The sequence below is a fragment of the Puma concolor genome, chromosome D3 (genome assembly GCF_028749965.1).
Source record: "Puma concolor isolate L17-30 chromosome D3, mPumCon1.1.hap2, whole genome shotgun sequence".
NCBI classification, from domain to species: domain Eukaryota; kingdom Metazoa; phylum Chordata; class Mammalia; order Carnivora; family Felidae; genus Puma; species Puma concolor.
Genome location: NC_141678.1, coordinates 47,102,284 through 47,115,512, shown reverse-complemented (window position 1 = coordinate 47,115,512; position 13,229 = coordinate 47,102,284). Strand labels below are relative to the sequence as shown.

General features: G+C 36.4%; 2 protein-coding genes across 6 annotated transcripts in view; one reads left to right on the top strand and one right to left on the bottom strand.

Annotated features, from left to right (window-relative positions):
* Positions 1-13,229, top strand: part of OSBPL1A (oxysterol binding protein like 1A) — a 277,900-nt gene that overhangs the window by 69,707 nt on the left and 194,964 nt on the right. For all 4 annotated transcript variants that reach the window (XM_086682632.1, XM_025931211.2, XM_086682634.1 and 1 more), the window contains one exon: positions 10,300-10,411. In XM_086682632.1, coding sequence (XP_086538758.1) covers positions 10,300-10,411 — 112 coding nt within the window. The remainder of the gene's footprint in view (positions 1-10,299; positions 10,412-13,229) is intronic.
* LOC147575550 (uncharacterized) overlaps positions 1-13,229 on the bottom strand; it is an 80,443-nt gene that overhangs the window by 5,111 nt on the left and 62,103 nt on the right. The window lies entirely within an intron of this gene.

Below are 13,229 nucleotides of genomic sequence, written 5' to 3'. Positions count from 1 at the left end.
GTCGGACGCTTAACCGACTGCGCCACCCAGGCGCCCCAATGCATGTGTATTTCTATATTCAGTTTTATCTTTTTGGAATTCTAGGTGACCAGATAAAAGGTCTCCATAATTGATTCTTTAATTCTTTGATCTTTTTTTTCACCTGTACTCACTCCCTCTTAGGTATCTTCCCCTCCCCTATTTTCATGGGAGAGATCTTCCAATTTTTCTATTGAATATTTAATTTGCTATTATTTTTTAAGAGTCCTTTATTTTTCTCTAAATGTTCCCTTTTTTGTAATCTTCATTTCTTGTTTAATAAATATCTAATTTTTCTGAGGATGTGTTCTTTTTAAGGTTTTCTTCATTTTTGAAGTTTTTTTTCCTTACCTCTCTTGATCTTTGTCCTTTGTGCTAGTCAGATCTCAAATCTTGGTTGTAATTGGCTATTAATTCACATTTAAGAGTGATGTTTCTCAAAACTTGTAGAGGTCGGTAAGCATGAGTAGGACTTGCTGACTTTCGTTGTAGTGTGAACTTCGTTGAATTTGTATAGTAGACTGTGGTGTGTTTTCATGTGAGTGTATATAACACATACTGACCTCAGTGCCTCAGCTTTCCCATTTTTAAAAAGAGGGGTTATAATAGTACCTGCCACACAGGATTTTTGTGAAAATTTAAATGAGTTAATGAAACTCTTGGAACAGTGTCTGATACGTTGTAAATGTTAATTAAATATTAGGTATTGGTATGTAATTTTTTTAGAAATAACTTTTTTAATATCAAATCTAGCCTTAAATTTGCTCTTGATTTATTATGATCTTAGGAAATCATGCATCATTTTTCAGATGCACAGCTGCTGATATTTTTCAATAAAAATTTGGATTTGGAGGAATACTTTATTTGCCTAAGTTTGGGGAATTGTATTTCCACATGTATGGCTATTGGATAATTCAAGCTTACTATTTTAAGTCACTAGCTTTTAAAAAATATAACCTTTTAAAACAGTTGAGGTATAATTGGGGCATCTCGCTGGCTCAGTTGGTGGAGCATGCAACTCTTGATCTTGGGGTTGGGAGTTCAAGCCCCATAATCTTTAAAAAAAAAAAATGAGGTATAATTAATTTGTAACATTAGTTTCAGGTATATAACATAAGGATTCAATATTTGTATATGTTGCAAAATGATCACGGTAAGTATAGTTAACATCCATCACTGTAAATAGATTTTTCTTGTGAGAACTTTTCAGATCTACTCTTAACTTTTGAATATGTAGTACAGTATTAACTATAGTCCCTGTGCTGTGCATTATATCCTCATGATTTATTTCCTTTATAACTGGAAGTTTGTACCTTTTGATATGCTTTACTCATTTTGTCTACCCCTCCACCCCCTGCATCTGGCAGCCATCAGTCTGTTCTATCTTTGAGTTTGGTTTTTTGTTTTAGATTCCTGTAAGGAAAATCATATAGTATTTGTTTTTCTCTATGACTTATTCACTTAGCACAATGTCCTTGCAGTCCATCGATGTTGTTGCAAATGGCAACATATTCCTCCTTTTTATGGCTGAATAATACTCCGTTGTATATGTATACCGCCATTTCTTTATTCCATTCATCCATTGATGGACATTGAGGTTGTTTCCGTATCTTGGCTATAGTGAATAATACTGAAGCGAACATAGGTGTGCTGGTATCTTTTTGGGTTAGTATTTTTGTTTTCTGTAGATAAATACCTAGAAGTGAGATTGCCCAGTCGTATATTCTATTTTTAATTTTTTGAGGAACCTCCATACTGTTTTCCATAGTTGCACCCATTCACATTCCCACTAACAGTGCACAGGGGTGGGAATCCTTTTTTTTTTTTTTCTTTCCACATCCTCACCAACACGTGTTTTGATAACCACCATTCTCACAGGTATGAGGTGGTAACTCATTGTGGTTTTGACTTGTGTTCCCTGATGATTAGTGATGTATAGCATCTTTTCATATGTGTCAGCCATCTGTATACCTTCTTCCAAAAAATGTCTATTTGGATCCTCTGCTCATCTTTTAATTGGATTGTTTTTCTGCTGTTGAGTTGAAGGAATTCTTTGTGTATTTTGGATATTAACCCCTTATCAGACATACAACTTGCAAATATTTTCTCCCATTCAGTTGGTTGCCTTTTTTTTTCTGTAAGATTTTTTAATGTTTATTTATTTTAGAGAAAAAGTGAGCAAGGGCAGAGAGAGGGGGACAGAGAATCTGAAGTGGGCTCTGTGCTGACAGAAGAGAGCCTGAAGTGGGGCTGAGACTCAGGAACCCTGAGATCATGACCTGAGCTGAAGTTGGATGCCTAACCGACTGAGAGGCCACCCAGATGCCTCAGTTGGTTGCCTTTTCATTTTGCTGATCGTTTCTTTTGCTCTGCAGAAGTCTTTTAGTTTGATATAGTCCCACTTACTTTTTACTTTCATTTTTTAATTTTTTGCTTTTGTTACCTTTAGTCATCACCACGACACATGTTAAGGTGTGTACTGCCTACATTTCCTTCTAGGAGTTTTATGGTTTCCTGGTCTTGGGTTCAAATCTTTAATCCATGTAGAGTTACTTTTTGTGTATGGTGTCAGATAGTGGTCCAATTTCATTCTTTTGCATGCGACTGTCCAATTTTTCCAGCACCATTTGTTGAAGAGACTGTCCTTTCCCCATTGTATGTTCTTGGCTTCTTTGTTGTAAATTAATTGGCCATATATGCATGGTATGTTTTTTATAGCTATATTTTAAATGTTTTAACACATTTCCCTGCTTTCTCTAATACAATGTGTCAATATAGTGAGCCCCCCGCAAAGTATTGTGATATTTCCCTTAGAATTGTATTGAAGTTACAACTCATTGTTGAAGTAGTTTTCTTGAACCTCTCCTAAATTCTAAGAGTTCAGTGATCATAATTTGTAGAAATTATTTCTTTTTTCTAACTTTGAAACCTGAAGACTGCATTAAGAGATTGCTTTACAAGAAGTAAAATTTTCATGGGCACTTGGGTGGCTTAGTCGGTTGAGCATCCGACTTCGGCTCAGGTCATGATCTCACAGTTTGTGAGTTCGAGCCCCGCGTCGGGTTCTGTGCTGACAGTTCAGAGCCTGGAGCCTGTTTCAGATTCTGTGCCTCCCTCTCTCTCTCTGCTCCTCCCCCGCTTGTGCACGCGCGCTCTCTTTCTCAAAAATAAACATTAAAAAAAGCAGTAAAATTTTCATGTGGAATTTCTGGTAAAAGTAGATTAATTTTAAAAAATCAACATGGGAATGGTCATAACATCATAATAACCCAAAGGTGGATGCAACCTAGATGTTCATTAACTAATGAATAGATAAACAAAGTGTGGTGCATCCATACTGTTGGAATGTTAGGCAGCTATACCAAGGAATGAAGTACTGACATATGCTGAAACACAAAGAAACCTTGGATACGTGCTGAGTGAAAGAAGCCATACACAAAAAGCCACTGCATATTGGATAATTCCATTTATAGAAATATTCAGAATAGGCAAATCCATAGACAGAAGGTAGATTAGTGGTTGCCAGGGGTGTAGGGGAAGGAGGATTGGGGAGTGGTTAATGGGTAAGATTTCTTTTTGAGGTAATGAAATGTTCTGAAATTAGATAGTGACGGTTGTGCACAACTCTGTGAATATACTAAAAGCCACAGAACTGCGCTTTAAAAGGGTGAAATTTATGGTATGTGACTTACGTCCTAAAGCTATTATTAAAAACCAATCTGGGTATGGGCATTTTTCTCTAAGTGTTTGAGATGAATTCTATTATGGTAGCAGAGTAATGGTACAGTAAGGGAATGACAATTTACTAAGCAGAGTGGATTAGGGCAGTTTAGGGGCACGATTTACAGTTGTGTTAATTTTGTTTTGCTGTAATCTTTGTTGTGTACTACTAGGCCGAATGTACTATGTGGCACCCATTAAAAAAAAAAAAAAAGAAAGGTATTAGGCTCAAAGTTAATACTTTACTCCGCCTTCGTGGTAGTTAGTTGTTTGACAAATTGGTCAAAATGCTATCTTGACCAGGAATATTTTAAGCAAAATATATTTATTTAGGAATAAATATTAAATGAGTAGCCGTTTTGCGTGGAGGGGATATAACAATGAACAAAGTGGACAAACTTCATAGGGGAGAACAGACAGTAGGTACAGGAAGTTAACACGCTATGAAAATAATTCAAACTGGACAAAGGGAAAGGAGTTAGGGGGTGGGCACATGCTACTTGAGATTGGGTGGGAAGGAAACCTTCTTTGAGCAAGATGCATGTTTTCTGAATTTTAAAAAATATTTAAATGTGTCTACTCTTTTTCAGCTTCCTTAGCACCTGGTTATTTTGACTCTTTGTAGTAGAGATCCTGGCTCTACCCATGCACTGAATGTTTTCTTCAAGGTCATCAGTGTCAATGGTTTACTGTTTTTAAGATTATCCGTTTTCACATTTTTCTGTACCTATGTTTCTGTACCTAACAAAGCTGATCACTTCTGGGAGGAGAGACTCTTCTTGTGGCATATCTGGTTGCTTTGATGGTTCCTATTGTTTTTTCCTTTACCCTTTATTATAGGTGCTTCTCTGATTTTTTTTTTTTAACCACTCTTCCCTTTTCCCTTGAAACTTTCCCCATAATGAAAGCCACGTCCTCTTATGGCTTCATTATTTTTCCTGGGGGATTATTTAGAAATACGTGTTTGGACCTCCTGCTTCTCTCCAGGCATACAGGTCCTCTGTTGGGCTGCATGTTGGACGTCCTTACCTGCCCTCAGGAATCTTGAAACTTCATGCTTCTAAAGTGGGACTCCTCCTCCTCTACATCTGCTCCTTTTGCAGTATTTGAGTTGGTTGTTGAAATATGTTTTACTTTAAATCCTCCTTTTTACTGTCTCCACTTGAGAACAAACTCCTTGCTCTTTACCTGGACTGCTCTGTCTCCCCAATTACTTTTCTAATTTTGAAATCTCTTAATTCCACCCTGTGCGGGGGGGGGGGGGGGGGGTATGCCCGGTCAGTATGCTAATGTCAGCTCTGATTTTGGGATCCCTTTGTTATTCATTATCTAAGTTTGTTTTCTCTGATTCGTGGAGAGTCTTGCATAATGTTGAAAGCTTACACGTGTGAAGTGAATAACAAGAGTGGAGAGCCACATATTCAGCTGGTGACAAGTGACTGTGAGGGAGAAGTGGATGGAGTTGGGGACTTATGTAAAGCACCACTGACTACTCAGGACTAGATTAGGAATTCCAGGTCCTGGGAGGTGAAGAGGAAGATAATGACTCATTGTTTGGTGTCTGGGCAAAGTGGTTAAGAAGGCAGGATGGTCTTTAATTTTGGCATAGAGAAACACAGTTAGGCTTACTTTATTCTGAACATAGGAACAATGATCCTGCAACAGACTCTTAAAGAAAATTAAAACCTCTTCTACTCACTGAGGCATTAAAAATAGGCACTGACCTACATGTCAGGTAGGTAGTCTAATTCATGTCCCTGGATTAGAAGTCCAACCACTAGTCTCTTAAGGTGCCTTCTTTTTTCAAATTATGATTCCGTGAACAACAACCTTTTCTGATACTGCTCCTGCCTGAGCGCTTATATTCCTCACCTGGAGGGCTTCTTAAAAGACAGGTTGCTGGGGGCCCCATCCCCATCATTTCTGATTCATTGGGTCTGAGATGGGGCCTGAGAACTTGCATTTCTGTAGATTTCATAGGGGACACTGATCCTGCTGTGGAAGCAAATTCTGGGAACTTTTGCTCTAAATCTTTTTCACACAGCGGTCCACTGATTTTTCCAACTTGTAATCTGATACGATTCTTCTGAAACCTTCCACACGTATCCCTTTACCTTTCAGACAACCTGAGCTCCCTATAATTGCATATAGCAACTGCACATTGCCCTGTTTGCTCCCTATGCCCTTTTCCTCATTATTGAAGCACACTCTTTTATCTTAACAGAGGTATTTCTCTGTACCTTTGCTCATCCCATTTCCTCTGCCCATTCTCCATAGTCTGTCCCTTTGGGGATTTAGATCATTCAAGTTCCACATTAATTGTTATAGCCTTCCTAAAGATCATATCAGGCTAATCACTTGAACTCTGTGCAGTTGCAAAAATGGTATAAGGCAAGTAGGTGAGCTATTAAATAGGTTGAGAAATAACATTCCTTAACTCAAATGTGCCAATGTGGTACCAGGCTTGAATAACTCTAATCATTTTTTAAGCAATTTTGCGATCTGTTTCATACACTGAACAATTCAGCCATCTAAAGTACACAATTCAGTGACTCAACTATGTTAACAGACCGTCAACAGTTTTAGAACATTTTCATCACTCCAAAAAGAAGCCATATACTCCTCTAACTCCCTGTTCCCTCTTCCCCTTCTCCCCAGGCAATTACTCATCTATCTCTATGGATTTGCCTGTTCTGGAATCTAATATAAATGGAATCGTGTAATACGTGGTCTTCTGTGACTGGCTTCTTTTAGTTTAATATTTTCATGGTTCATCCATGACATGGCATATGTTAGTACTTCATTCTTTTTTCTTGACAAATAATGTTCCATTGTGTGGACATTTTATTTATCCATTTATCAACTGATGGGCATTTGGGTTGTTTTCACTTTTCAGGTGTTATGAATAATGCTGCTCTGAACATTTATGTGTAAGATTTTATTCAGTTCATTTCTCTTGGGTGTGTTCCTAAGAAGTGGAATTGCTGCATCCTATAGCATCTTTATGTTTAGTATTTTGCAGAGCTGTCCAACTGTTTACCAAAGCATCTGCACCATTTTACATTCCCACTAGCATTGTATGAAGGTTCCAGTTTCTCCACATCCTCGCCAACACTTGTCATTCTTCTTAATTTTAGGCATTATAATGGTTGTCAAATATTACCTCATTTGTTTTTGATTTCCATGTCTGTAACGCAAATGTTCAGCATCTATTTGTGTACTTCTCAGCCATTCTTTGGAGAACAGTCGGTTGTAGTCCTGTGCCCGTTTATTTAAAATATATATATATTTTTATTTTGAGGTCTTAAATTTGAGCACCTTCAGGTTCACAGCAAAATTCATGGAGTAAGATAGAGATTTGTTACATGTGCCCTGTCTCCACTCATGCATAGCCTCCCCCATTATCATTTTCCACCAGAGTGGTCCATTTGTTACAATTGCTGAACCTGTATTGACCTATCAGAAACCCCCCCTCCCCCCCTCAGTCCATAGTTTATTTTAGGGTTCAATCTTCTATGTTCTTTGGGTTAGGGCAAAGGTATAATAATATGTATCTACCATTATAGCATCATACAGAGTATTTTCACTGTCTCTGCGCTCTGCCTATTTATTCCTCTCCCTAGTCCAGCCCTGGGCAACTACTGATAATTTTACTGTCTCCATAGTTTTGCTCTTTCCAGAGTAGTGTGTAGTTGGAATCATATAGCTTGTAGCTTTTTCACATTTTTTGCCCATTTTTAAGTTGGATTGTTTGGGGGTTTTTGTTGAGTTTTAGGAGTTACTTACATATTCTGGATATAACTTTATCAGACACATGATTTGCAAGTATTTTCTCCTATTCTCTGGATTGCCTTTTCACTCTCTTGATATGCCCTTTGATGTTCAAAGTTTTAAATTTTGATGTGGTCCAGTTTCCTTTTTGCCTGTGCTTTGTGTGTCATAGCCAAAATTCATTGCTATATCCAGCGTCTTGGAGTTTTTCTGCTAGGTGTCCTTCTAAGATCTTTATTGTTTTAGATCTCACACTTAGGTCTTTGATCCATTTTGATTTAGTTTTTGTGTATGGTGTAGGGTACAGATCCAACTCCATTTTGTTTGTTTTGTTCTCCATGTGGGTATCCAGTTTTCCCACTGTTTGTTGGAATTTTCCCCTTAGAATGGTCTTGGCACCCTTGTTGGAGATCATTTGAGCATATATGTGAAAGTTTATTTCTGGACTCTCTATCCTCTTCCATTGGTCTATAGGTCTGTCTTTATGCCATTACCACAGTTTTGATTACTGTAGCTTTAAGGTAAATTTTGAAATCAGGCAGTGTGAGATCTCTTACTTTTTTTCCCCAGTACTATTTGTTCAGGGTCCATTGAGATTCCATATGATTTGTAGGGTGGGATTTTCTATTTTTTGGGAAAAGCATCCTTGGGATTTTATAGGTATTCCAGTGACTCTATAAATTGCTTTGGGTGGTATTCACATCTTATTAAGTCTTAAGCCTAACTATCTGTGAACATTAGATGTCTTCCCTTTTTGTCATTTTTAATTTCTTTCAGCCATGTTTTAAAGTTTTGCTGTACAAGTCTTTTGCCTCCATGATTGAGTTTATTGCTAAGTATTTTATTTCCTTTGATGCTATTGTAAATGGAATTAAAAAGTTTTGCTTAGTTTTGTTTTCTGATTGTTCATTTTGTCTTTGCCCATTTTTAAAGTAAGTTATTTATCTTTTTATTGAGTTAAAGTTCTTTATTCTGGATATAAGTCTCTTATCTGATACATGATTTGTAAATATTTTCTGTCATTCTGTGGGTTGTTTTACTTTCTTTAGTCATATGAAAACACTTCTCCCAAAATGCTGTCTTTAAGGTGACAGGAAATTCTAAAATTTTATTAGAATTCACTTTATTAAAATATTAACCATTTTTCTATTTTAAATGTCATAATATATTTTCTAGAATAATATTCAGCTGTGAAAAGTCTTTTAGATCATTATATAGATACTATGTAATATTCTGGAAAATACATGATATATTAGGTGAAAGGAATTATAACATAAGCAACTTTAATATAAAAGTTGTGTTTAAAAAAAACTCTGACTCATGCATAGGAAAAAGGATTAGAAAGAAATACACCAGAATGTTTATAGTGGTCATAGACTAGGACAATGAGTATTTTGTTTTCTACTTACTGTGTTTTTTAGGTTGTATTTAAGCATTTCTTAGTTAAAAAAAAATTTTTTTTTTTTTTTTTTGGAAAGTACATGGGAAGTTTTTTGGTCCAAAGGAAAAATGTAACTCATGGGAAAACCTAACACGTGATGACACAAGATATTCTTTCATATGTATCTGTGCATGCGATCAACCTGGCAGTTATAATAGCATTGTATTTCATCCTGCCCTAGTGTTACCACATCCACCAGTACCCCTGGGTACTAACATTGAACATCAGATCTCTAGCATTCTCCTGCAAATCTGCATTCTTTTTCATTTCTGCTGCCCTGTTAAGTTGTATAACTGAACTGAACCAGTGATGCTGGACTTCTATACATTGCTGATTAGTCTGAAATTTGTCAGAGCAGTTAACTGCTTAGAGTAAATATGAATGATATAGTTAATTATTCATTGTTGAATATTTATTTTAGGAGAGTGTTTGCTTCATTACAAACCATGCCTTTGGCAGTGTATCCTATCAGTCTGTATCACTTTAAGAGTCACATGTTGTACCTAGTGTCAGGTGCCCATACCTACTGCCTACAGCCAGGTGCCCCAGTCTGTATCACTTTAGAAGATGAGGGTCTATGTATTATACATCTCACATTTTTTTTTTTTTAATCTAGGTCTGTTGGGGAAATTTTTTTTCAACAGGTGTTGTAGGAATAACGTTAAATGAATGTTTTATCTGCTGCAATTTCAGTAATGGCTTTGCTAACTTATACATTTGGTTTAATCACGTGAATCAGTTTGTTAAAACAATCCGATAATTTATTTAAAAATCAATTATAGAAGTTTGTGTTAATTGTGGATTGGCAATTGTCTGGGTAATCATCAGTTATTACAGTTAGCTAAATTGTACGGTTGACCTTTTGAACAACACAGGATGGGGCACTGAGCCCTGCACAACTGAAAATTTACATGTACCTTTGACTCCCCCAAAACTTCTAATAGCCCACTGCTGACTGGAAGCCCTACTAATAACATAAACATTAATCAACACATATTTTGTATGTTATATGTACTATAGACTCTATTCTTAGAAAAAAGTAAGCTAGAGAAAAAATATTACTAAGAAAATGTAAGGAAGAGAAAATATATTTACAGTAATGTGCTGTATTTATTTTTTAAATCTGCATGTAAGGGGACCTGCCCTGTTCAAACCTGTGTCATTCAAGAGTTGGCTCTATTCAACTTACTGTACTTAGTATTCACTTATTGTAGATACAACTGATGTAATACACAGATTCCTATGGTTCTTGTTTCTATTATAGAAACTTGGTAGTAATTACTAATTTGGAAAAGGGTTATAATAAAGTCTTAGTTTAATAACTAAAAACAATTTTTCTGCTTTTTTAGGAGCTGGTAATGCTTCTTTTAGAATATAATGCAGATACTGCTGTTGTTAATGGGAGTGGACAGACTGCAAAAGAAGTCACTTATGACAAAGAAATCAGGAACATGCTTGAAGGTAAATATTATGGATCTTAAACAGTAATGACTTTAATGATAGCCAAGGTTCAGACTATAAGTAGAAATAGCTTCTGGGATGCCAGAATAGACTGCACTGCGCTTATGCTTTAAAGAGAATGCAATCTTGGAGTCCCTGATTAGACACAAAATTATTTGAGTTTTCCTCACAGCTTTAAAACTTAAACAGGTTGGTAAAACTTGCCATAATGTTGTATGATCAAATCTGCAACAGAATGGAAAGTAGAAAGTGAGAGACATGAAGAATGTGGCTGGTAGGCTGCAGAAACATCATAACAAAGGATACAGAAGTGGAGGACAGTGAAGCTGTGAGAGGTGCAGCTGGTGGGAGTCGTTTGATGCTGGCCTGCTCCATTGTCCTGAGGACTGCATTGTAGCACAACGGCTGACAGTAATTTCCTGAAGGATCAGCATCGTCGTTAGAAACTCCAGATATTAAATTATGTTAAAGAAGATACAAGTCTGCAATAACTCAGAGCAATTTCTCTAAAATAGAATAAAACAAACATATTTTGATTCTTACATTGGGAAACTCTCATGCATTAAGATTATCCTGAGTGGCCAGGGCTTTACTATAACTATTTTTTGGTAGTATTTCTATGCTAGAGAAGAGAAGATTTCTTAATTTCTACTCTGTAGTAGAAAGCACATATCCTGTGTTTCTTTGTTTTGCAATTCAGGGAAAGGTAAGATAATTCAGTATTTAAAGGGTATTTCTTAATTATTAGTATGTTTAGCTATGTAAAAACCAGTATCTTTTTTCTATTTTCCAGTTGTCCTTGAAAACTAAAATTTTCTCTTGTTTTCTAGTTAGAAAATAATGTCAGCCTATCAACCATACTCCTTCTCATGTCTACTACCTTTCTACTTTTAATTTTTTTGAAGATTTGATCATACAATATTATGGCAAATTTGACAAATCTGCTTAAGTTTTAAGTTTTGTCAGACATCTTTAGGTCACTGTCTTAACTCTTGCCTTAAAAATAAAACCCTTTGATTTAAAATGAACAGGCATATCAACTAAACATCTTCTCTAAAGCTCTGTCTTATGTGATTTTTTTGGGAGATTGCACATATTAGATGTGATCCCTGCCCTTTAATATATTATGATCTAACTGGGAGGCTGAGGTGTCCTATCCTTGACCATATCCTATCCTTTTTTAAATTTATTTTTAAAGTAATCTGTACACCCAACATGGGGCTCAAACTCATGACCCTGAGATCAATAGTCACATGCTCTACCAACTGAGCAGCCAGGTGCCCTTGTTCTGTTATTTTAATTGTAACAAAATGAGAACCTGGAACTGAGGCTCGCCTGACAAGTTGACATTTAGTGGGGCCAATCATGAAGACATGTTCTACCTCCCCAAAACTCAAATGCACTAAGGACAAGGGCTCCATTGACGTATAGTTTGTCAGCTAATAAGGTGCTATCCTGGGAAATGGAAGGAGAAAGTTATTTGACTCTGCTCTGATGAGATCACCTTAGCCAGATATAATTTGTGGATAGCGCCTTAAGTGGCTCAGACTTCAGGGAGTGCATCTAGTAGCCCCCCAAGACTATAGGTAGAACAGAAACCACATCATGGGGTAGGGCACTAGAGACAGGAAGAGTTTCACCCCAGAAGCACAGATCTCAGTGGTCACAACAAAATTTTACTCAAGCATCTAAAGAAGTGTTATATTGTAATCTTATTTGTGCTAGAACAGAGCCAGTTGTTGGTCCAGTTGATGGAGTGCCAGGGGTTCATCTTTGGGTCCTGTGTATTGTAATAATGGCTTGGGTTGCACTTTAAGGTGTAGGGAGTTCACATGATTGGAGTTACCTGGAAAGAGGTTAGACTACTATGGGTCAGGCACTAGAGAGGAATACCTTCTACATACCATTTGTCTTTCATTTTATTTTGAGAAATTTCTAACCTACAGGGAAGTTTCAGTTATAGTGCAATGAAAACTTGTATGTCCTTCACTTAGATTCAGTAGTCATTAACATTTTGCCACATCTGGTGTATCCTTTTATATAGTAATGTTCCTTAATATTTTTTGTAGAACTATTTGGGAGTAACTTCTAGAAAGTGGTACTTCTAAGTATTTCAGTATGTATCCCTTAAGAACAAGGATATCTTCTTACATAATCACAATATAACTACCAATTTCCAAAAATTTATCACTAATATAATATAGTTTATATTCAGATTTTGTCAATTGCCCAAATAATGTCCTTTGTAGAATTTTTCCCCCAATTCAGAATCCAATCCAGAATCTCTCATTGTGTTGACAGATTGCTTTAATCTCCTTTATCTGGAATAAGTCCTTAGCCTTTGTTTGTCATGATCTTGACCTTTTTGAAGACGAAGGAAATTATAGAATTATTTGTAGAATGTCTCAGTTTGGGTTTTTTTTTTTTTTTTAATCTTTTCATATATTTTAGATTCAGGATCGGCTTTTTGGCAGGAATGGTGAGGTTGTATCCTTTACCAGTGCATCACACGTTAGGAGGAAACATTGTTTATTTTGTTCTATTACTGGTAATGTTATCTCTGATAACCCAGTGCTCCACTGTAGAGATACCCCCTCCCTTTGTAAGTACTAATCTATGGGGAGAAAAATTCAAATTTCCTGTTTACCATTAATCTTTTAATAACTGATTTCAGCATTAATGATTCTCGTCCTGAATCACTTCTTACTATGGAGATTGCAAAATGGTGATTTTTCTGTTGTCAGTGAAGGACATTTGCCAGGTTCTTACCACCATTTCAAGTGTATTGCTATTTAACCTGCCCTGTGCATATACATAA